General features: G+C 39.6%; 2 protein-coding genes across 2 annotated transcripts in view; one reads left to right on the top strand and one right to left on the bottom strand.

Annotated features, from left to right (window-relative positions):
• The window catches only part of KCNIP4 (potassium voltage-gated channel interacting protein 4), a 512,843-nt gene that overhangs the window by 175,637 nt on the left and 310,915 nt on the right, over positions 1–26,291 (top strand). The gene's annotated exons all lie outside the window — the stretch shown is intronic.
• On the bottom strand, positions 9,406–10,639 carry LOC130848118 (heterogeneous nuclear ribonucleoprotein A3-like). The gene has a single exon (XM_057726078.1). The coding sequence runs from the start codon at positions 10,637–10,639 to the stop codon at positions 9,503–9,505; it is 1,137 nt and encodes a 378-aa protein (XP_057582061.1). The 3' UTR covers positions 9,406–9,502.

Here is a 26,291-nt window from a genome sequence, read left to right as displayed (position 1 = left end):
AGGGGTCTGGTAGGCAGTCTCAGTGTCTCTAGATGACTGAGAAGTACATAGACCTGGTGAATTTCAGGTGCCTCTGATTCTAACCTCAGAGATCCAGGAACCACTCACCACCAGACAGTCAATATCGAGAATCTCAACACTGATTCCTTAATTGGAGATCTCTTGATTATAAACAAAACCTTCTCCCCTTTCTTCTTTTTGTGGCAAGCAGTCCATCTTCATCTTCTATAGTGGCACAAATGCTTCTCCTTACTTGGAGGATACTGGAAGTCTGGACCTCCCATTCCTGGCTCACTGTGTATCTCCGCGAACTTTATCCACAAGCAAAGAGGGGAGCAGTGGACCAGTGTACCCAGCCGTGCTTCTGCATTAGAACTCTAACACGATGACTATTCAGTATTATCAGTAGAAAATTCAGAGGTAGTCAGGGCAAGGTGGATTTTAAAGGGTATTGATCTTAGGATCCCTCCAATAGCTGCTTTTCTCCTAGTTCATTTTATCCTCTCCACTCCCATCCTAAACGATGTCTAGTATCTTAAACTCTAGTACAGGCTTCATTTCCTCATGAATCTCAGTTCGTCACAACTTCAGATAGATGGATGGAGAGATAGACAGATAGATTTGTTGTTTGTTTTTACTTTGTTTTATATAAGAAACTTTATTTCTATTTTAATCTCTCATGCCACTTTAGAAGGGGCCAAAGAACTAATGTTTCATTGTGATTACTTTGTCCTATGATGTGCATTGTGAAAAGAAATTAAAATACGTTAATGACCCCCTTTAACCTTTAAAACAAACTTGCAAGGTATGTAATTACTGTTCCCAATTTAGAGATGACATACTTGAGACTCAAAACAGGAAGCAGTTCACTTCAGGTCACACAACTAAAACGTGTTAGGTACAGAATTAAATTTCAGATCTGTCAATCTGGCCTCACAGTCTGAGCTCATTCCCTGGTGCCACAATGGGTAAATGACTAAGTTACATCCAATTCAATTGGGGAAGTTTCATTTGAAGCAGCTGCAAATAACTTCTTAAGATGTGGTTGTATTTCATTTCGTGAACTAATACTTATTGGACATTATTATGTGCATAACATTATGTCAGATAATGAGAAGAAAGAAAGTTACAAGACACTGCCCTTGCCATGTGAAGTCTCATGAAAGAGTGACAGAGATGACATGGAAAGGGTACATGTCAGGAGTTATGATAGGTGTTACTCTAATGGTACAAGTCTGTGAGCAGAGAGAAAATGATCTTCAGCTCTATGTGGATGGAGTGGGTGGGCACAGCGAAGCCTTTGCCGAGGAGGTCGCTCTTGAACGATGCAGCCCACTAAGCAGAGAGAAGGGAGGGAGTGTGTTGAGCCTAAGGGCTGTGAGGCCATGGAATGTGTATGTTGTCAGAAGTTTCTAGAATGCATTTCACAATATTAAGTATATTAATAAATGTACTTAATTATATTCTGAGCCTCTTGTAACATTTTTCTGTATTTTTCTAACATTTGCACTGTATTTTTACATCAGTGTTTGTATCTACAGTCTCACCAACAAGATATGAGGGAGGAGTCACAAGAAAACAAGCTTACGCGGTTCCTAAGATTCTTTTGTGAATTATTTAGGAAAGGGCAAGAAAATCGTTTCTCCCAAAGGGAGCTGCTACTTAGAGGTGAAAAGGATCTTGAAAAAAATTTAGTTCAATGTTTCTCAAACTTCGGTAAAGTACAAACCTCCTTTTGAAGGACAAAGTTCTCTAGAATGGCAAATATGAAATTATATCTAATAAAATGTTATTTAAATTTGTACAGAGAGAAAACAAAACTCTTCATGTTTGCAGAGCTTAGCCCAAGAGCCTAAAAGTCATTTATAAATGAAATGATATAACAGAATTACAAGGCCAGAGAAACATGAAATAACTGGCATGAACGTGATAGAAGGTTACGGTACTAACTCCCAAGAACAAGTTCAAGTTTGACATGTTTATTGCCATAGGTCATGTATTAACTCAATTGTTCTATTGTTTTTCTCCTCCCAAACTCCAGCCAAACTTTCATTGGTACAGTGAGCTGTGATGATGTCTAAGCTTCCTTGTTGTGGAGGAATCATTTATATACATCTGGTTCTTTCCCTCCTTACTAGCCCTCAGGAAGTGAAGGGGCGTTACCAAGGAGACCATAAGGATTGAAGTCAGATGGCCATATCCAAGTGGTCACCCTGATGGTGCAGATTACGGTTACATCCATTTTTTGGTACAATTATCAAAATGAAAGCCGCAAATTTAAAATTCTCATTTAAAAACAGCACTAACCAATACGTTCCTGGAGACCTAAATTCTACTCTGATTATTTTGGAGGTGGAGCTAAAATGATAGGTGTCAAAGGATTACATGTTTTTAATTTCTTTTTTGTTGAGGTGACATTGATCTGTAACGTTATACAGGTGTTATGTGCAGGACGTTACATTTCTACTCTTGCAGACCATGTCGTTCGTGTGCTCCCCCGGCCCCTGCCCCTCTGGTAACCGCTACTCTGCTCTCCATATCTCTTTCTTTGCTTTGGTTTGTTCACTTAGTTTGTTTTGCTTGTTTGTTTGCTCTTTATATTCCACAAATTAATCAAATCACATAGTATTTGTCTCTCCCCCTCTGACATTTCACTTACCATAATACCGTCAAGGTCCATGCATGTTGCTGCAAATGGCAAGATTTCAGCTTTTTTTTTATGACTGTGTATGTATCAAAAGAGTACAAAATCACTAGTTTGAAAATATATATGCAGCTCTGTGTTCAGCACAGCATTCTTTACTGTAGCCAAGATATGGAAATAACCTGTATGTCCATCGATGGATGAATGGGTAAAGAAGATGTGATATGTGTGTGTGTGTGTGTGTGTGATTCAATATTTGACCCCAATGTTAATTATTAGAGAAATACAGATCAAAATTACAGTGAGGTATCACCTCACACTCTTCAGAATGGCCATCATACAAATAATACATGCTGGAGAGAGTGTGGAGACAAGGAAACTCTCCACAGTGTTGGTGGGGATGTAAGTTTGTGCAGCCACTATGGAGAACAGTATGGAGGGTCCTTAAAACATTAAAAATAAAGTCAGCATATGACCCAGCAATCTCACTCCTGGGCATATATCAGGAAAAGACAAAAACTCTAATTCAAAAAAGATACATGCACCCCAATGTTCGTAGCAGCACTATTTACAATAGCCAAGACATGGACGCAACCAAAGTGTCCATCGAGAGATGGATGAATAAAGAAGATGTGAGTATATATATTTGGGATATTATTCAGCCATAAAAAATGAAATAATATGTATACCACTTGCAGCAACATGAATGAACCTAGAGCTTATCATACTAAGTGAAGTAAGTCAGACAAATATCATATGATAGCATTGATATGTGCAATATTTTAAAAAGTCTATAGATTAACTCGACGCTTGGTGATAACCTAGAGTGGTGGGACAGGGAGGGTGGGAGGGAGGCTCAAGGGGGGGGATATGGGGAGATATGTATACATACAGCTGATTCACTTTGTTGTACAGCAGAAACCGGCACAACAAAGTAAAGCAATTATACTCCAATAAAGAGCTGGGAAAAAAAGGCTATAAATGAACTTATTTACAGAACACAGATCCGCAGACATAGAAAACAAACTTATGGTTAAAGGGGAAAGGGGAGGGAGGGATAAGTTGGGAATTTGGGATTCACCAATACACATTATTATATATAAAATAGGGAAACAACAAGGACCTACTGTATAGCACAGGGAAGTATATTCAATATCTTGTGATAACCTATAATGGAAAAGAATCTGAAAAAGAACATATATATACATATATATGTGTGTTTGTATATATGTATATATATACGTATATAAAACTGAATCACTTTGTTGTGCACCTGAAACATTGTAAATCAACTATATTTCAATTTTAAAAAGCCATTAAAAAGTCTTTATGCTACTCTCTCACTTCATCCCAGCTTCCCCTTCTCCCCCCACCCGTGTCCTCAAGTGGGTCTCTATATACAACACCAAGTGTAACATAGATAGCTGGTGGGAAGCTGCTGCATAAAAAAGGGAGGTCAACTGGATGATGGGTGAAGACTTAGAGGGGCGGGATAGGGAGGGTGGGAGGGAGTTGCGGGAGGGTGGGGATATAGGGATATATGTATACATACAGCTGATTCACTTTGTTGTACAGCAGAAACTGGCACAACAAAGTGTAAAGCAATTATACTCCAAAAAGAGCTTAAAAAATAAAATGTCATTATGAAACTCAAAAAATAAAACCCAAATGACCTCAAACTACATAGTTATCAGTAGAGCTGGAACTACAGCTGGAAGACCTCATTAGGTTCAAGAATGTTTGCTGTTTTCTATAAATGATGAATTTGTGTATTTTAAATAACAATACATAGCTATTAGTAATATAATCTGTTTTCCTTATATATTTTCTTAAAAAATTAAATTCTTGCTTACTTCAAAAAAGAGTAGTTTCAAGTAAGTAAGCAGTGCGTTTCTAAAAGCAGCTAAGATCAAAAGAAGGGAAGACTAGAGCGAAATAACACAGAGGACAGTAGGAAAAAAAAAAAACACATTTCAAGCTGCTCCAAAACTTGGCTACATTGACATTTTGTGGGAAATACATCTGAATAATGTCTTATCTGATTTAAGACCTCATTAGATGTGGAAAACAATGGTATAATTAAAAGAAATCCACCTAATTATCCTGCCTACCATTTACTAAGGATAAAGTCAGCAACCAATTTACTAGGATTTATATATATTATCTTATGCAGCTTTCACCAAAACCCTACTGGGGACATAAATATATTTAAATGTTATGGATGAAGACACTGAATCTCAGAGAAATTTTGTAATTTACTCAAAATCATAAAGCTAGTATATGGAAAAGCTATTACTTAAGTCAAAGTCCACTTGACTCCGAATCATGGTTTTGTCCTCTCATAATCTGTCTACCCCTGTTTGATAATATTTTAAGATCCCTACAAATAAAATGAATATTCAAATGCTATACAACAAGAATGAGTGAACTTACATTGAATAAAAATAAAAATTTAATAAAGAAAAATAGTTATACTACTAGTTCATCTGTGGATTAACTTATATTTTTCAGATTGTGAGTGTCTTAAAAGGAGTATATTGTGGAAAGGTAAGCAAGTGAGTTTAGAAGGAGAAATTTATAACTGCAGGGTGAGGCTCTGTCTCAGAGCGGCTTTCGCACGGTTGAAAGTAATTGGAGAGAATAGCAAATATTCTCTGAGCCAACAAAGGCAGCTTTGTTTACAGCTACAGTTGTTCTCAAAGAAAGTGCATTATGTTTGAAGATTTTGGTAGGCTTTTATTCAGATTTAAAATCAGAGCCAAAAACGGAACTAACTACTTGGGAATATTTTGTGTATCCCTGAAAAGAAATGGATTTGCTATTGATTTGTAAGTCACAGATACCCATGAGTTAAACTACACTGAAAACTTCCAAATTTGTATTTGCAGTCCAGAATCCTGCATTGCAATGCAGGCTGGACAACTCCAGTTCCACGGGGTGAGGTCCTCTTAAACTTAGCGTGTCCAAGACCAACTTCATTATCTCCTGCGCCATACTCCAAACCTGCTTTTCCTCCAGATTTTCTCTTGAATCCATGCCCCATTGCCCTTGAATGATAATATATCATGGGCATTTAATATTTCAATGTATAGAAAGTACAATAGTTGCTCTATATAACAAATATTTATTGAATGTCTACTATGGGTCAATCAGCAGATCTGACTCAAATTTCTGTCTCAGCAAATGCAGCGTATAAAGCAATGACATACAGGTAAAAATTTCTTTCTAATATCTTACAAATGCTACACACATTAGTTTTAAAAAACAAACATCAAAACCCTATATGGTTTACAGACATATATATACTACCAACTGTAAAATAGTGGGAAGTTGTTGTATAACAAAGGGAGTCCAACTTGAGGATGGAAGATGCCTTAGAGCACTGGGGCAGGGAGGGTGGGGGGGACTCGAGGGGAGGGGAGTCAAGGAAGGGAGGGAATACGGGGATATGTGTATAAAAACTGATGATTAAACCTGGTGTACCCCCCAAAAAATAAAAAAAAATAAAAAGATTAAAAAACCCTATATGGTATTACATTATCCTGTGTCAACCTCCCTCCTAAAGAGATTTTCTCATTGCTATCCATGAGAGTATATAAAGGCAGTGTCTACCCAAGCAGTCACTAAGGCTCATTCTTGTGATTTAGGTACACCTGGCCTTCTTTTGTGCCCCCATCTTTCTGCTTCCCTTGGCTTTCTATACATCTTCTTTTACCAAACATCTTTAAAGAGGAACAAACTTCAATCACTTAAAGGTCAGCATAAACGTAAACCACAGTTTCTGTGTTTAAGCCACCTCTGTGATCAGAGCCATATGTAGACTACAGAATTTCAATAACCATAGTGATGTTAGTTTTATGTTTATACTATGTTTTTAATAGCTTTACTGAGATGTAATTTATATACCCTAAAATTCACATGTTTAAGTGTATAATTCAATGGGTTTTATTGTATTTATGTAGCTGTCACTGCAGACTAATAGCAGAACATTCATCTGCAAAAGAAACCTCATGTGTATTTAGTTATTGCCTATTCCTCCACCCTCCCCAGCTCTAAGCAACCATGAATCTACTTTCTGTCTCTATTTATTTGCTCTTTTTTTTTTTTTTTGGACATTTCACATAAATGGAATCATATAAATATGTGGTCTTTGGTGTCTGGCTTCTTTTCAATGTTTCTAGGTTCGTTCATACTGTAGTATGTATCAAGATTGTGCTCTTTTTATTGCTGAATAATATTTCCTTGTGTAGGTATAAGGCATCTTATTTATCTACTCACCCGTTAATGGGCATTTGGGTTGTTTCCACTTTTTGGCCACTTAGAAAAAGCTGCTATGAATATTTGCATCGAGTCTTGGTGTGGGCATGTGTTTTCAGCTCTTTGGAGAAAAGACACCTAGGAGTGAAGTTGTTGAGTCATATGGTCATATGTTAAGTCGCATTTAACTTTTTAAGATATGCTATTTGTTTTCTTGGAAGAATTGTGTGTTGTTCTGTTCAAGCTTCCCTTGAACATTTTTGTGTATGGTGAATGTAAATCTCCACAGAGATTCTGTGAGTGTTTAACTTTGTTTTAGTGAAACACAAAGATAAGCTGAGTGATATATTCAGATCTGCAAGCACGTACAATAGGATATTGTAGTGTATACATCATGTATTAGAATTTGTCCAGTTTCACTTTTGCTGGTTTCTCGGGAATTTTTGTTGCAGCATCTATGCTGGATTTTCTTGGCTATTACCTGCAGCAGTGCATTACAACTAAGCAGCTATGAATATATACAGAACTCTTCAAAAATAACACCTGTGACATCTACCTTTTCAGACCTCTCCATAGAGAGAATCTTATTTATTAACGTAACTGACATATTAAAATGAAATAAAGTCACATACATTTGTGGAAAAAAAAACAAAAAATAAAAAAAAACTAATATTTCTCTTAGTGGTTATTAGCCATGAGAGAAAAATGGAGAAAACCTTAATTCTGAAACTAGAATATGTTTTATCACGCACTAATGAAGTACAGGGTATACACTCAGAGTAGTTTTTTCTATTCCAGTTATTGCAAAGCAACCAATCGAATTATATTTTTATTTCTCTGACCTAATTTGATTGGATTCTACTTAATTGATACTTCTTTTTAAAGAGTCAGTTTTTTTTTTTAATTTTAGATTTTGTCCACACTTAGACTGATTGATAGAGATAAAATATGGTCAAAAAGAAGTGGAGTGAGGAAATTTCTAATCTCCAGAAAGAGGGTAGTATAAACACTTTCATTTGAGAGAAGCCATCTTTTAATCATGTTAGTGGAACGAAAGCTCTTTGGAATTTTCCTTGCCTGGGAAAGCTCAAATCAGGGATTTCCCAAACTAGTTCCCTCATTACATTCTCTATGTATCTACTTTACTCCTAGACTTTACTCTGTGAGTGATCACACACACACACACATTCGTGACCACACACAACCACCTTAGTTGCTGGTGTCTGACACCCATCTTAATTAACAACCCTACTATGCCCCCTATGAGGCATATTTGAAAAAGTAGATCCATTTTTAATCCCCCCTGCCCTTCCTAATGCCCCCATATCAAATCGGTTTCTGAATTTCAACATTCTTTTTTGTTATTATTTTTACGTTTCATACAATTGCCGTCCTTTTCCATCCTGTTTCTTCTATCAAGAGGCAGTATCATCTAGTGGATACGGACACGGACTCTGGGTTTCTAATTCTAGATCTGGCACTTCCTACACTTGCTAGTTGTGTTAACCTGGGCGAGTCCTTATCCTCTGTGTCCCACTTTTGTACAGTGAGTAAAGTGATGCTGGCTGTTGGCAGGAAGCTTCAGTTCTTCTCCACATGGAGCTTTCCGTGGGACTGCTTGAGTTTTCTCACAGCATGGCAGCTGGTTTCTTCCAGAGCAAGTGATCACACAAGGTCAAGGCAGAAGCCACAATGTCTTTTATAACCTAGCCTTGGAAGTCAGACAATGTCATTTATGTGATAACCTGTTGGTTATATGTCAGTGTGGAACACTTCTCACAAAGTTGTGAATATCAGAAGGTGCGGCTCATCGGAGCCAATGTGAAGCCCAGTTAGCTATTCTTATTAAGAATGTGTTTACTCTGGCTTTCTTTTCCTCTTCTCTTGCAGTATGCTTCCAATTGAGCTTTCCTTCACACCTCTCAAATCTCCAGCAATGTTATAGCCATTACCAAAGCTTTTCCTTATCAAATTCTATGTACCTCTTATACAATTCAGATATTAACTCCTGCCATATTAGAAGTTAATATCTTCTTTCATCATACTTTTGTTTAGGTAACAATTTTCTTTGTATGAGGAAATTTTACTCTTTCTGTTGTCAAATCCCTTGTGATTTCTTCTATCATGCAAAATGTATACTCCTCGAAAAAGCTCATAAACATTTATTTCTAGTTTGGACTAGAATATTAGTCATTTTTTTCTTTTTTTGAAAAGTTAAAAATTCCTTCATTTTTTATTCCTGGTACCACTACCACAATTTACAGGGCAACATACCTGATGTAATGAAAAGAAAAAGAAAAAGACAAAGCTACAACAGATAAAAGACCTCAGGAATGTACACCTAACTGACACTACATTGCATTAATCAATAGCTGCACTTTTTGCTAACTGTGGCTAGGACAGTCCTGAACAAGAAAGGTTTCCTGTTTAAGCTGCAGTAACTTTTCTGACTATGGATTTCTGACTATCGTTCCTCCTGTGGCAGATTTTTGCAGTTCCTCTAACGCATTTGGGACGACTGTCTCAAAGTAACCTGCAGCTTTCCTGACAACTCCTCGCTCTCTCTCCTGCTAAGAACTGTAGCCCTTTTCTTCTGAGTTTTTAGAACCTTCTGCTACCATATCCACCACTTCCACCACCAGATCCATAACCACCACCATAGGGACTGCCCGAGCTTCTTCCACCAAAACTGCCCCCCTTCATGGGTCCGTAATTTGATTGCTGTTGTCCACTATAATTTCCAAAATCATTATAGTTCCCACCACCACCATAGTTACCTCCAAAATTTCCTCCTTCATTGTAACCATCATATCCTCCACCACCACCACCATATCCACCACCTTGGTTTCCATATCCTGGTCCACCACCACCATAGCCTCCTCTACTGCTATAACCAGGTCCACCGCCATAGTTGCCACCATCACCTCCAAATCCATTATATCCACCATCACCTCCTCCATAACTACCTCTACTGCCACCACCTCCACCACCATAGCCTCCTCTCCCACCAAAGTTTCCACCACGGCCAAAGTTACCTCCTCCACCTCCAAAGTTTCCTCCACGACCCATAAAGTTGCCAGATCCACCTCCACGACCTCTTTGTGATCCAACAGATTGCATCTCTTGTTTAGAAAGGGCCTTTTTCACTTCATAATTATGCCCATTAATAGTGTGGTATTTCTGAACAACAATTTTATCAACTGTATCATGATCATCAAAAGTTACAAAAGCAAATCCCCTCTTTTTTCCACTTTGCCTGTCTTCCATAACTTCTATGGTTTCAATCTTGCCATACTTTTCAAAGTAGTCTCTCAAATTATATTCTTCTGTATCTTCTTTAATACCACCAACAAAAATTTTCTTCACTGTTAGATGGGCACCAGGCTTTACAGAATCCTCTCTAGAAACAGCTCTCTTTGGTTCCACTACACATCCATCCACCTTGTGTGGTCGAGCGCACATTGCTGCATCCACCTCTTCAACACAAGAGTAAGTCACAAAACCAAAGCCCCTGGAACGTTTTGTTTGGGGGTCTCTCATCACCACACAATCTGTAAGTGTGCCCCATTTCTCAAAATATTCTGTTAAGCTATCATCTGTAGTTTCAAAGCTCAGACCACCAATAAACAGTTTTCTCAACTGTTCTGGTTCCTTTGGATCATGGCCCTCCTCCCCCCGGTGGCGGCAGCGACGGCCGGAGTCGGGCTGGGGGCGACCGGGCGGCGGTTTTACCTCCATTTTGAGCAGTCATTATTTTTAAATAAAATTTTGACGTCTTTGGAATTTGTTTTTCCGTCTGCTATAGGTATAGATCTAAATGAATTTATTTAAAAAGCTTTTTCTTTTCATTTTTGTCATATCTACTCTACCTGATTTTCATTTCATATGTGCCACTGGTTTCTACTTTTTAATTTTTGTAAATATAACGTTTGTTATCCTTCATTAAAAAACTGTGTCATGTTCTTTTTTATTTTAATAGTTTTGAAATTATTCATGTATATTGGATAAATGCATGTATTTCTTTTCTGGTATAAGTTGGAGGTTTTTTTAATTATTGAACTGTAATGGACACACAATGCTATTTTAGTTTCAGGCGTGCCCCATAGTGATTCAGTATTTTGACACAACAATCACCACAGTCAGTGGTTACCATCTGTTGTCATATAAACCTATCACAAGACTACTGACTGTGTTCCCTACGCTGTACATTGCATCCCCCCCAGCTTATTTTGTAACTGAAAGTTGGTACCTCTTAATCCAGTGCACATATGTTGCCCATCCCCCATCCACCCCTCCTTCGGCAACCACCAGATTGTTGTCTGTGTTTATGAGTCTTTCGGTTTTGCTATATTTGTTCATTTGCTTTGTCTTTTAGACCCCACATATAGTGAAATCATGCTGTATTTGTTTTTCTCTGTCTAACTTATTTTATTAAGCCGTCATACCCTCTAGGTCTATGTTGTTACAAATGGCAAGATTTCATTTTTTATGGCTGAGCATTATTCCATTATATGTGTTCCATTATATATTTAAATATATATATATATATCATATCTTCTTCATTCATCTATCAATGGACACAAGTTGCTTTCATAGCTTAACTATTGTAAGTAATACTGCAATGAACATTGGGGTGCATATACCTTTTCAAATTAATGTTTTCATTTTCTTTGGATAAATACTCAGAAGTGGAATTGCTGGGTCGTATGGTAGTTCTATTTTTTATTTTTTGAGGAACCTCCATACTGTTTTCTGTAGTGAAATAAACAGTACCAATTTACATTCCCACCAACAGTGCAGGAGCATTTCCTTTTCTCCACATCCTCGCCAACACGTCTTATTCCTTATCTTTTTGATAATAGCCATTCTGATGTTTGTGAGGTGATATCTCACTGTGGTTTTGATTTGCATTTCCCTGATGGTTAGTGACATGAGCATCTTTTAATGTGCCTGTTGACCGTCACTATGTCTTTTTTGGAAAAATGTCTATTCAGGTTCTCTGCCCATTTTTAATCAGGTTATTGAATTGTCTAAGTTTTATACATTTTACTATACATTTTGGATATTAACCCCTTACCAAAGATATCTTTTGCAAATATCTTCTCCCATTCAGTAGGGAGGACTTTTCATTTTGTTGATCAGTTCTTTCACTGTACAAAAGCTTTTTAGTTTGATATAATCCCATTTATTTACTTTTGCTTTGTTGTTGTTGCCTGGGGAGACAGATGCAGGAAAATATTACTAAGACCACCATCAAGGAGCATACTGCCTATGTTTTCTTCTAGGAGTTTTATGTTTTCAGTTCTTATGATACCAAGCAGGGCCCTGTGGGGCTCCTGGACACAAAGCCTTTCTGTGTCCCCTATTTCTTTGATTATAGGAAAACAGCCTTCATTCAGCCTCCATGACCTGCCCTGAGTTCCAGTGGGCAGATTCAAGCAGTTGTTAATTAAGGAAGGGAGGGGATGTGGGAGACCTGGGAGAAACAGTCCAGAGCAGCCTTGGGGCAGGTCCAGTTTCCCCAGCAACAGTACACATAACGATATCTTTGAGCTATTTTGCAGACGTTGAAACCCCCTCCAGGTGGGAGAAGTTAATGATGGTGTGCTGCCCCAGACCAGTTGGACCTGAAGGTTGATGCTGCTGACTCCTACTTAGCTCACCACGGACCCATCAGATGAATGCAGGACTGTTATTGCCTAGATCCTTATTGCCTACCCCTGACCACGAGCCCCAACTGTAAGACCTCTCCTCATTCCCCAGAGAGGGGGGCACAGTTCTTGAGGTGCTCGCCACTGTGTTCCCCCTTTGCCTGGCAAAGTAATAAAGCTATTCCTTTCTATTCCTCCAATGCTCTGTCTTCATATTTCTATTCAGCATCCGTGAACAGAGGCCAGGTTTTTCTCAGCAACACTTACGTTTAAGTATATAATCCATGTTGAGTATATTTTTGTATATGGTGTAAGAAAATATTCTTATTTTCATTCCTTTACGTGTAGTTTTTCAGTTTTCCCACCACCATTTCTTAAAAAGACTGTCTTTTCCCCATTGTGTAATCTTGCCGGCTTTGTCATAGATTAATTGATCATTTGTGCATAGGTTTATTTCTGGTCTCTCTATTCTGTTCCATTGATCTTTATATCTGTTTCTGTGCCAGTATCATACTTTTGATTATTGTAGCTTTGTAGTATAGTTTGCTACCAGGGAGCATGATACTTCCTTCTTTGTTCTGTCATCTTCCTTCAGATTAGCCCATAGTGTCTCTAACTCAGTGTCTCTTAAAAAATGTAAACTACGTTTATAAACATGCATATGACTGAGCTTAGCCAAATGGCTGAGTTCTCACTTTTTCCCACATCTCTCTCACTTAGATCACAAATCTTGAAGTCAGAGGGTTCTGTTGGATGATATTTTGTTGTGATTAAATTTCCTACGTGTCATCATGGGGCACAATGTTACTGCTTGTTCAGTTGCTTTTCTAATTTTAGAGGGCACTTTGTATTCAGGTTATGTTTTCCTTTAAATCAGGAGAGAAATGAGAGTCGATGCTTTTATTATTGGAATACAAGTTAAGTCACATTCTGATTGTAATTAAGGGCCATTAGGAAGGTAACTCATTTTCCTGCAAATTCGATGCCCATTATGTCTAGACTTGGAGACACCATAGTATCACCCATTCATTATGGAGAGTAATGGCCTCCCTAACGATGTGTCATATACAACACAAAATCATTTTTCTTAAACAGCGTTGTCTGTTCAGTCTTAAAAATTTTATGGAGAAAGTCTCAAAAGCAGCCTTTGTAGTAAAAAGCAAATGATTTGTGAAGGGATAAACTTCTGTGCCTATGTATGTATACAGCCTTTTAAATTATTTATCTTTACTTATAATATTGTTTCAAAACACCTCAAAATAGTTTTTAAGGTGTTTTCTGGTGGCAAGGTGCTTTTATGCCTTTGAGTTCTTTCCTAGTGCTTTCAGATGATTTCAGCCCATATGTCTGCAATGGTACTTGTCATGTTATATTATATTTAGTCATTTGTATCATGGTTTCCATACTAGGTTGCAAGCTGATGCTTACTTGAGAAGTTTCCAAGGACCTAGCTAGTCACTGCTTGAGGAGCCTTGTTGTGTATTTCTATCATGAAGCCACGCTATCTGCGACTGCTTACATGCCCTTCATGTGGCATCTTGAGCCCCGATGCTGAGAAAGGAACCGCATTTCTTCTTCCCTCACTGGCTCTTTCTCCTTCTGCCAGAAATCTCTATTGAGATGTGGTTGAGAGTGGCAGTGGGAGGGGAGGAGTCACAACAGAAATTTAAATAGATGGCTCTGGTTCCAGAAATTCACTCAAGTTCATTCTTTCCGGTAATAAATATTTATAAAACAGGGTGGAGAGAAAAGAAAGAAAAAAAAACGTTGACCGGTTGGGGTTTGGAATGTGTAATGAATTGTATATGTAATTTGAAAATGGTATATTTTCTGGTTGGTGAATAATTAAGCCTATATGGCTGTGCTTTTTATTTTTAGTTTATTTTATTTTGTGAACTGCGTCGGGTCTTCGTTGCGGCGTGTGGGCTCTTCGCTGAGGCTCGTGGGCTTCTCCCGTGAGGAATTTCTCTTCTCCAGTTGTGGCATGTGGGCTCCAGGGCACATAGGCTCTGTAGTTTGTGACATGAGGGCTCGCTAATTAAGATGCTGGGCTCAGTAGTTGTGGCATGTGGGCTTAGTTGCCCCGCGGTGTGTGGGATCCTAGTTCCCTGACCAGGGATGGAACCCACGTCCGCTGAATTGCAAGGCAGATTCTTTACCGCTGGACCACCAGGGAAGTCCCTGACTGTGCTTTTTAGACTGACCTCTGCTGAGTAATATAGAGACCTTAGTCCTTTAATTCTCTATCTTTGGGAGAGCAGAGAGTGCTCAGGATGCTATTGGGATAGCAGGACCTAACTATTATATTTGTGAGGATTAACTAAGTTGATTTATGGGAAATACCTTTAAGTTAATTCATAGGAAATATCTCTAAGGAGTTCCTGACACACTTCAAGTGCTCAATAAATGGTAGTTGTTTATGATAAATTATTCCACAGATACATGAGGTTGAGTGAACTGGAATAGAAAGGAAGCTAGCAATTCGAAACACTGCATAGGTTTCAGGATTGGACAAACCGGAGTATGAATACTGGTTCTGCTATTTACTAACTCTGTGACTTGGGCAGTTGCTGAGACCATCTGAATCTCAGTTTCCTTAACCCCTAATGAAAATAGCAATTGCTCTTGTTCATGGTCATGAAGATTAAATGAGGTTGATGTAAACTGTGCATCTATATTAAATGGATGGCATGGTACCTGAGAGCACTCAGCAAAGGGAATTTCTTGTTATAGGAATTGCAAGACCTGAACTCAAGCCCCAGTCTTTCCATTCATTAGCGATGAGACATTCATGAAAATTTTTTTCCCTTAAGCATTAGTGCCCTTTTCTGAAAACTGAAAAACAAGATGAAATGGTACCCAATATTTATACATAGATTTACTCTACCACTTACTCCTCTTTTATTGGCACTTACTTTTAAAAATTAATTACTTGGACTTCCCTGGTTGCTCAGTGGTTAAGAATCCACCTGTCAATGCAGGGGACACGGGTTTGATCCCTGGTCTGGGAAGATCCCACATGCCACAGAGCAAATAAGCCCATGTGCCACAACTACTGAGCTCACATTCTGCAACTACTGAAGCCTACATGCCTAGAGCCAATGCTCCACAACAAGAGAAGCCACCGCACTGAGAAGCCCAAGCTCTGCAATGCAGAGTAGCCCCTGCTCGCCACAACCAGAGAAAGCCCAAGTGCAGCAACAAAGACCCAACACAGCCAAAAAAAAAAAAAGTAAATATATTTCTTAAAATCCCATGTATTGAAATCACTATAAGTCAGAGTTTTCTTTTACTTGCAACTAAACACAATTCCTAGCTGATCCAATCTGTTGTATAGAATTTCTTATAAAATTTCTGGTCTCACTAAAAAAAAAAAAAAAAAAAAAAAGAACTTAATTACTTGTTAATGTGTTTTTTCTTGCCATATTTTAACCCCTAGAGTTATTCATCTCTGCATATCCAGAGCCTAGAACAGTGCCTGCCATATAAAACTTTTCTCTGTAAGTGCCAAATGAATAAAGGGATGAATGAATGCACAGGTAGAAGCAGACATATTTTTATAAGAATGATGCAACCTAAATGTCCATCAGCAGAAGAATGGATAAAGAAGATGTGGTTTATATATAGAATGGACTATTACACAGCCATAAAAAGAACAAAATAATGCCATTTGCAGCAGCATGTATGGACTTAGAGATTGTCATACTGAGTGAAGTAAGTCAGACAGAGAGACAAATATCATATGATATCACTTATATGTGAAATTTAAAAAAATAGTACAAATGAACTTATTTACAAAACAAATAAAGTCACAGATGTAGAAAACAAACTTATGGTTACCGTGGGGGAAAAATGGGGGGGGGGAAATTGGGAGATTGGAATTGACATATACACACTACTATATATAAAATAAGTAACTAATAAAAACCTACTGGGAACTCTGCTCAGTACCTTGTAATGGCACGTATGGGAAAAGAATCTAAAAAAAGAGTGGATGTTTGTATATGTATAACTGATTCATTTTGCCACACAGCAGAAACGAACACAACATTTTAAGTCAACTATACTCCAATAAAAAATAATTTTAAAAAAAGAACGATGCATTAGCAATGTTCAAGGGCAGAGTGACTGCCTTCATTTCACACAAGCTACAGCCAGGCCTTAGAAAACTGGAAGTTGCTTGAGCAAAATGTCCCCAAGCATTTTAAAGATGAATAGCATTTGCCTCTATATGAAATTATTGCTAACACAATCACGTGTCAAAATCAAGTTTACTTTCACTGCCATTGAAGCACAACATATTATTGGCACTGATTCTATTAAAATCGGTCTAGTTTTTCTCTATAATTTTTGTAAATTTAGCATAGTAATATTTTCTCATTAGTCATTCACCCAATATTTTCACAAACATAGTTGAGGAAAAAAATGTCATTTGTAATGTTTTAATCTTGCAGTTCACATTTTATTTCAAATCTGATAATGTTTCAAAATAAAACATAACAAATGATATTGAGGTCCATAAATAAAATCATGAGGGTTTTTAAAAAATATTTTTATTGGAAAAAAATGAAATTATTACAGTAAAACTATCTATGAGTAAAACAATTTGAAAATATCTGGGAGGAAAATAAAACAATACTATATATATATATATATATATATATATATATATATTTTTTTTTTTTTTTTTTTTTTAAATACAAGGTCCTAAGTCACCTGAGATAGTACAATGTGCGTTGCCCTTAAACAAACCTTTGGTAGGCAAGTTTATCTCTATCCCCTGCCTAACTTTTGGGGATATATGCTGCTCTTTTTTAGCAGCACTCAATGCCTCAGAAATACCCACTTGGTTTCTTTATCATCCTTGCTTTGGCAAAATGTGTCTGTTCCATTGCCTCATTCATTCAATAAATAATCACGTAGCACCTCGGATTGTGTCATGTTCTGGGCTGTGATGCCAAATGACATCTTGATGGCTACCCTTACCTAGTGTAAATGTCAGTGAAAGACACAGGCATTATACACATAAAAACTCGAGCAAATAGAGGTTGAAGCTTGAGATGAGTGCCACAAAAGAAGAGAACAGGGTGTGTGTTTGAAAAAGAATAATGGCAGGGGTGGAAGTTGGCAGGAGAGTGCTGATCTACAATGGTAGGATCACAGAACATCTTTCTGGGAAAGGTACGTTTGTACTGAAACCTGTAAGATGAGGGGTTGGAGAAGCATGGAGGACAGTGAGTTGTTGAATAGTCCAGGTAAATGAAAGAGGTGGTATATTTTAGAAATCCCATCAGAAGACTATAAAGGAAGAGGAAACGTGTGTGACGTGACACAGAAGAAATAGCAGGGATGAGGTCATGTAGGGGTTCGTGTCATGTAATCAAGTTTGCATTTTGAAATGGTCACTGTGGATGAGTAGAGAATGAATTGGAGGTTGAAAAACGCAAGGGAAGATACCAGTTAGGACACTACAGCTTCAATAGCCCCGCAGTGAGGTGATGGCCTCGTGGACCAAGGAGGGAGTGCGGAGTATGAAGAGAAGTGTGCGGATTTGAGATATATTTTGGTACTTGTTGCCTTCTGGTCTTATCCGTTTTTTCCCCTCTTAACTTCAGAAAGATGGATATATCTTTTAGTCAATGGCATCTCATGGTTTATTTTCCAAGATTATTTTTCCTTCTTATTTGTACTTAAAATAGTGACAGCTATTACAATCATTGAAATCTTATTCAATGGAATATGGTGAAACTTGCTAAAATTTTATAAGGGGTAATGACCTTAATTTCCTTCCTTAATATAGTTTCATTTTTAACCAGGTTAGCTATTGCAATAGCATGTGACAACATACCAAGAAACATTCTATTTTCAAATATGTGTTCATTCATTTCACAAATATTTGTTGCATTCCCAGCGCTGAGAGGGGCTCTGGGGATACAATGGTGCACAAGAGGATAAAATAAGAACACAGGCTTAGTGTTGGAGATTGGAGCTTCTAGTTTGGCTGGAAAGATAGACACTGAACAAATAATAAATGCTGCTGAGCTGTGTGAAGACGTGTAGCTCCCAACAGCAGGGAGAAAAATAAGTGCCTGATCATGTCTGGGCAAAAGCAAAAAATGTCTTGAGGAAATGACATTGAACCTGAAACCTGTAAGATGAGGAGTTAATATCAGAGAAGGAGGAAGGAGAAGTCATTGCAGGCCTGTTTCCTGACACAGCTGAGTAATGGGAAGGTTAGCAGTGCTGGAACACAGCGAGGGAGAGAGACCAGTGGAAGATGCGGCTGGTAGATGTGTGGGGCTAGATGTTAGGGGGTCTTATCTCATGGATAATAGGGGGGATGGAAGGGCTTTATATAATAATTGTGTTTTTGATTAAGCTCTTGTGGTCACAGCGTGCAGAAAGTATTTGGAAGGTAGGGGGTGGAGGGCCGGAATGGGTTCATGTGCCCTTGTGGCAAGACAATAGTGATAATCCTGGGCGTGGAAATCATTGGACGGATACAAGACATTTTTAGGCAGTCAAGTCCACAGGATTCGGTGCCACGTATGAGGCCACCAACCATCTGGAGTTGACAAGGATCATCGCGGTTTTTATATTGAAAGTTTCGCATCCCAGGGAAACCCTCAAGGTGCGGGCAAGTCAGGATGTTTGGTCACTCCGGGGGAAGAATGAGAAATCATATAAGACGCTTCTTTTCTGGCTTGAAGAATGAGGTGAATTATGACACCACTTCCTGTGCCAGATCCCTGAAGGGGGCCGATTTTCCGGCAGCAATAGCTCGTGGATTTGAGTTGCTAGTGAGACGACTAGTACACATTTGACTGAAAATTTCTGGAACTCAGAAGTGAGATCTGTGCAGTGATAGACATTTAAGATACTGGATTTAAGTAACCAGGAAAGCCATGGCATTCAAAAAAGCCATGGTATTTGGTTAATTTTGGTGTTAATTAACCAAAAAAGCCATGAACTAGTGAGAATATGTTGAGTGAGAAGAAAAATATGAGTCCTGAGGATTTTCAACTTTAAATGTCTAATAAGGAAAAGCCAGCAAGATACATTGAGAAAGCCGCTACAAAGAGAGGAAGAATGAAAGGAGGCTGAGACACAACGACTGTTTCAAGGGGTTGTGAATTGTGTTGCGTGTGGCTGACACCTATATACAAAGATAGCTGAAATTTGTTGTATTTTCAGAGATTTGAGCAAGAACAGTGTTTGTAGATTTCTAGAAACGAAGCCTGGGGGTTGTGTTGTGAGCTGAGCGAGGAGTGAGCAAATGGAGACAGCAAGTGAAGCCTGTTTTGAAACTAGAATTAAATATAGAGGCTGTCACCTGAACAGGGTAAACAGCATTTCCTTTCATTGTTGGAGAGAGACTTGAGCCAACAGATTCAGGGAATGTGAAGGACTTAAAAAGAGAAAGCACAGGATCTTAAGAAGAAAAAATAAAGGAGAGGATCTAGAGAATGGTAGAGGGATTTCTCTCAGCTGAGAGAATGACCGCTCTCCTCATTGCAACAGGTGGAAAGGACGAGAGGAAGGTGCAGGGATGCACCTCAGGGCTGTGTTCTATGCAAAAGTGTGCTTCGTCGGAAGCATCCCACTAGCGTTCAGGGGTGGAATTAGGCGAGTGAGTGTGGGAAGCAGCCCAGTCAATGATTAGGTATCATATAGTCGTAATTGCATCTCTTACAGCTTTACTATCTGAACGATTCTTAAAAAACTTTTGGTTACATTTCTTGTAAGCAAATGTGCTGTGAATCTAATCACAGCCAGGCACTCACAGGGCAGAGATGGCACTGCCACGGCCATCAAGGACTTGCAGTGCAGGGATGGAGACAGGCAGCAGGTACCTGCCGTACAACCCGACAGAAGGCGGGAGGGAGCGCGCTGGAAGTGGAGAGCAGGAAACAGCTTCCTACGGGAATCCCATGAACTAGGACGTGGCTTTAGGCACGAATAAGACGAAGATACCTTTGACTTTGCAATATAGGATCAGTATGCATCTCAGGGGCGGGGGGGAAGCAGGACTGCTCTGCCCCACCAAGGCATGCCACGACCTAGATGTTTATCTTTGTTGCTCCACTAAATCTACATGAGGGAACCTCGCGCCCCACCGTGATACCCGTGCTCCCGTGCACGGGAAGGGAGCAGAGGTGATGGAAGGCAGGGTCTGCGTGTGGAGCACATCATTTATGCTCAACTCCCGTGGGCCCAGCTAACACTGGGAGAATCCCTGTGAGGGGCAAGCCCGTCACATGTCCCAGGCGGTGGCAGCGATTTATATCTTTAAGGATATAAGGAGTTTTCAAGGAAAGTCAGAGATTTCTGAGATAAAGGACGAACAGGTGTAAAGGCAAAGGTAATGTTTTAAAATGTTAACAATGTTTACAGCACACGTTTAAAGGTGCCCACAGCGCCTCTCTCAGACCATCTCTAATATTAGCAACAGTTCCGCAGGAGCGCAGGCTCACCGTGCAGGAGGATCTCAGGGGTTTACTTCATGGCTCACTGCATATCTTTCTGAGTCCCCCTCCCGGCCTAGGGTGATGTCACTGGAGCTCCCTTAGCCTGTCTGCAAATACAGTCTGGAAGTGGCGAGAAATCAACACACTCCGTCGTTGGCGAAAGGATCAAAGCTTTATTTTTCCAGATGCATCTGGGAGCATTGTGTAGGCATCTCGGGAGTCTTCGCGTGTGTGAGCTCCCAAGCCCTCAGCAGCAGCCTTGGCAGGGCACATCCCTGTCGGTTTTTCTCCATACTTGTGTCACTCTCACTGCTTCCTCACTCCTGCTTCCTGAGGCCACCTCCCCCATAAACTACTTGTATGCAGTTCACTATCTCAGACTCTGCCTTTTGGGGAGCCCAAACCAAGCAATCACATAGAGCAGATGCCCTGATCAATCAGAATAGATGTCTGCGGGTCTGGCCTCCCCAGCGCATCCCTCCCGCACACGCTGTGTAGAAGGAGGAGGGAGAAGTCACGCCAGGCCTGTTTCCTGACATATCTGAGTAATGGAAAGCTTAGCAGTGCTGGAACACAGAGAGGGAGAGAGCGATGGAAGATGAGGCTGTGAGATACGCGGGGGAGCAGATATCCCTGGGTCTTATGGACAATGAGAAGGGTTGGAAGAGGTTTGTATGACAGTCTTGCTGTAGAGCCAGGAAATTGTCTGGCAGCTTCCAAAACCGTGAGAAGTGTGTATGGCTACAAAGCAGATTCCAAAGGAAAGGCAGAGGAAGCTGCAGGAGTAGACAGGGCTCAAATTAACATACAGAACACATAGTTGTAATATTGATGTTATCCTTTATATAATATAGACATTATGTAATATCGATGTTCTGTATTGAAGTGTGTTTATGTGGACGTGCATAGCATGATTGTATAACTATGCATGCTATTTACATGCATATAGAATACGACCTACATTTAATTCTGTGGGTGACAGGAAACCACAAGTGGTGACTTCTTCTGTGTGTCTTTTCTTTATGTATTTATACATTTTAATAGAGGAGTTATATGTTTGGATTGAGTTTCCAGAAATTTTGTCTTGAGAATTTCTATAGAAGGAGGGGTCCGTGAAGAGGCAATTTTGGACATCCAAGTGGGAAACAAGGATCCAAACAGAGTCAGGGACTGGGGCCGCAACACGGAGGGGGAAAGGAGGGCATGTCTATTCTAGAGAAAATAGATGAGTTGATATGATGTTAAAAATATTCGACAGCTGGTCTGCCAGGCGCCCACGAGTAAGAATGGACTTGGACTGTAGAGCCCCAGGATGGCGGACCTGGTGCCTTCTGGCCGATTAGCTGCCTGGGTGTGCAGGACCCCTGCTGAAAACCACCCTGTCTATTCCCGGATCTTATCTGACTTCTCCTAACTTTCCAACGAACATGGGAGAGTATTCCCAAGTAATGCCATTTAGATTTATATATGCCCTGCCATTCCCATTTCTCTCGTTTTAAAGATTTCTGAAAAAGTCTATCTTAATATTAATATATTAAGATATGTATGAGTTTACCTCTGACGACTAAGTCGTGATGGACACTGCACCCTGAGACTCTCCACATTCAGCATGGCATCTCTCACCTGCCTCTTCTTTTCTCCAAGTTACAAAGGCTGGCTAGTTCTGATATGCCGATGCGTGTCAGAGCAGTTGTTATCGCATCCAAGAGTATTCAGACAAGAATTAACTTTTCTCCCAGGATGAATGACCTTTTATTCCTTCCTGAAATGTCCCAGCTCTGCTGGAGCCACTGCAGAGTCAGGCTGATTTGCTCAACAAATATCTATTAATCACGGGCTATGTTCCAGCAGTCAGAAGACTACCTTGGGGGACAGGGAGGTGGAAGAAGACAGACCGCATACCCGTCAGGAGCTGTATAGGCTTATGCAGAGGTAAAATGCGCCTACCTTTCCCAAAGTGTATCTGTATTTCTTGTTACGTCACAGGCTAGACGTCAGCATTGTGCTGTGTTTACACTGCAGTTTCCCCTGCCACCAATTTCAGAATTTTAAAAGAGGGAGTTATGTTAGTTTCTGTCGCTGTCATAACAAATGCATACAAACTTGCTGGCTCACAACAGCAGAAACTTATCTGCTCACAGATGTGGAAGCCAGAAGTCTGAAATCGAGGTGTCAGCAAGGCCGCACTCCCTCCGGGGGGTGTAGGGGACACTCCACCTCTCGCCCTTCCAGCTTCTGGTGGCCCCAGGAGCTCCCTGGCTTGTGACTGGCTTACTCCAAGCTCTGCCTCGGTGGTTGCATTACCTCCCCCTCTTCTGTGTACCTGTGTTCCTCTGGACCAAGAAACCCAGAGGGAGACAGACATCTCTCTGTTATAGGAATATGTGATCACATTTTGGGACTATCTAGATACTTCACAATAAGCTCCTCCTCTTACGATCTTCAACTTAATCACATATGCAAAGACTCATTTTCTGAACAAGGTAACAGTCACAGCTTCTGGGGTTAAGACCCGGGCGTATTTTTGGGTGGGGGAGCTGTGATTCAATTAAAGGCTAGCTGATTAGGGGGAGAAGGAAGGAGAGAAAAGAGAGATTGAATCTGAATCCTCCATGGGAATAAAAATATATGTTGAGGCTAAGAAGAGTCTTCACCTGTAGTCAATTCTTACCTTTGCCTGAGTAAGAAACAGAGAGAGAAGTGAGGAGGAGAACAAAAGGATGACTGTGGTGCAGAATAAAGACCATGGACTTTGAAACCAATGAGACCTGCATTCAAATGCCACCTAAATGACTTGCTAGCTATATTATTCTGGGACTGTCTTTAAAGTGGTCGTGACGATGTCTGAAACACAGTTTATTTATTTATTGGCTGCATTGGGTCTTTGTTGCAGCGCACAAGCTTTCTCTAGTTGTGGCGAGTGGGGGCTACTCTTCGTTGTGGTGCACAGGCTTCTCATTGTGGTGGCTTCTCTTGTTGCAGAGCACGGGCTCTTAGGCCTGTGCGGGCCTCAGTAGTTGTGGCACGTGGGCTCAGTAGCTGTGGCACATGGGCTTAGTTTCTCCATGGCATGTGGGATCTTCCTGGACCAGGGCTCGAACCTGTGTCCCCTGCATTGGCAGGCAGATTTTTAACCACTGTGCCACCTGGGAAGTCCTAAAACACAGTTATTTTAGCACTTACATGAAATTATCTATCTATATCTATAATTTTTATATTTATTTATCTATCACAGGACAGAATGTGGCACACAGTTAGGAACTCCACAGTCATTTCTCTCAAAAGTGTTCAGTGCACATTAGTTATAAGCACATTTTCCAGCAGGGGAGGCCAGATGTAGAGCCATTTTCTTCAGCTCTAATTGAAATAGTCATCTTGGCATCCCCCATTGCTCATCATTTCTTCATTTCTGATAATGACTTTATGTAACAATTTTTTTTCGATAAGACTTTATTACTTTTGCCTCTTGCCCCAGATGCTGTAAATGTCAGTGGTATCCAAGAGAAGAGGACGCAAGACTACTCTTTAAGGCAGGTGTCTGCGATACTGCTGTGATAAAGCAGGTTGTGGGTTAGAACCTGAGAGGCTCGAGTTCACTGTAAGTCAACAGGATGCAAACGACGTGTTAAAGGGCTGCCCTCTGTGTGATCTATCACGTTAAGGCATGGCCGAAAGGCTACAGCGGAGTCTTCACAGAAAACCTCCGCGGTGTTTTTGCTCTTCGTAGCTTTCTTTGCTTAAGTGCCCCTAATAACATCCTCCAGTGGAAATGGAAGTGTCTGGCTAATGCATTCTCAAAGTGGGAGTTGTCAACTCTTAGGGGAGCCTCATGTGCCTTGATGAGCTATCCACCCTTGTTTCCCTTTAATCACTAAAAAATCAGCATGAGGAAAAATCGTTACAGTTATTTCTAAAACAGCAAAAGAGAAATTGAAAAAATTCACTTACACCAAAGGCTAGACAAATCTGCCAAGGTCAGTTTCTGCATTAGCAGATCAATTCAGACCCCCTAAAAAGAGTAGACTTAAAGAACAAGTCCTGGGGAGGGATGTAATGTGTAGCATAGGGAATAAGTCAATATTGTGACACGGAGACATGTGGTGACTAGACTCACAGTGGTGATCATCGTGTAATACGTAGGAATATCAAATCACTATGCTGTATAGCTGAAACTAATATAATATTGTAAGTCAGTAGTACTTCAATAAGGACAACAAAAAAGGGTAGACAGCATGTCCATGACAGCATCAGTGATCAGCCTTCTGAAAGGAAAATTAATTTTTGACTGTGAAACTAGTGGCATCAGAAGGGAAGACATATCTCTTTATTTGACATAGAGCTTTGAAAAGTTTGCAAACCAAGAGAGAGTTCCTTCATTTATAAAGGATGCTCGTTTCAAATATTGTCTTCAGTATCTTAATGTATGAGCCATTGTGGGCTTTGTTTTCTATAAAAAGTTCCCCAATTACCTTCCCAAAAGTCAGTGAGCTCTTCATTTGAATGAATGTTCTTTCCTCGGTATAGCATAAGTATGATGTAAGAAAAGACTAACTTTTGTCTTTTATATGTGTATAATATTTTGCCAAGTATTATACTGGAATTTCAAAATAATGACACAAAAGCAGAACCATGTGAATTGGCATTCTTATTAGAGCTTCTAAATAAGAGTTTGTATTGTTTGGAAGATTTAATTTTCCCTCTACTCAATAAGTAACTTTTCCTTCCACAGTTTTAACAAAATTTAGAACTACTTGGAGAGTAATTGTTTGGTATTACAAAAAATACCATCAAGGTTAATGGTAGTTGACATCAGTTGGATTTCATCTCTTGTGCCATGACAGGATAATAACCCTACAATAATTATTAATGTTTTGAGATTAATGGTAGATATATCCAAGAAAATGAACATAGCCACTAAGGGGAATTTTAATTTTAGAACTTATAATATTGATACCTGTGGCAATTACATTTGTACTTTTTTTTTATTCTGCTTCTGAAACACTAATCAGCATACCATTACCACCAGAAAACCCTCTGCAGTCAACTTTGTAACAACGCACTCCAATCTTAATGGAGAATCCTAGACGTTCAGAAATGCTAACTCCAGGCAAGTCCTTGCACAGAACTAAATTCAGGCCACCCTGCAGTGCATTATGCTTCTTTATCAAAGAGATAACCTTCAGAGTGGATTAGAGAAAACGGACTTTATGGGCAAATAGTTTAAAAAAATATACTTGATCCAACATGTGATTTAAGTTAGAGTTGAACATC

This window comes from Hippopotamus amphibius, chromosome 3, assembly GCF_030028045.1.
Source record: "Hippopotamus amphibius kiboko isolate mHipAmp2 chromosome 3, mHipAmp2.hap2, whole genome shotgun sequence".
In the NCBI taxonomy this organism is placed as follows: Eukaryota; Metazoa; Chordata; class Mammalia; order Artiodactyla; family Hippopotamidae; genus Hippopotamus; species Hippopotamus amphibius.
This window is presented reverse-complemented; position numbering and strand designations above follow the sequence as displayed.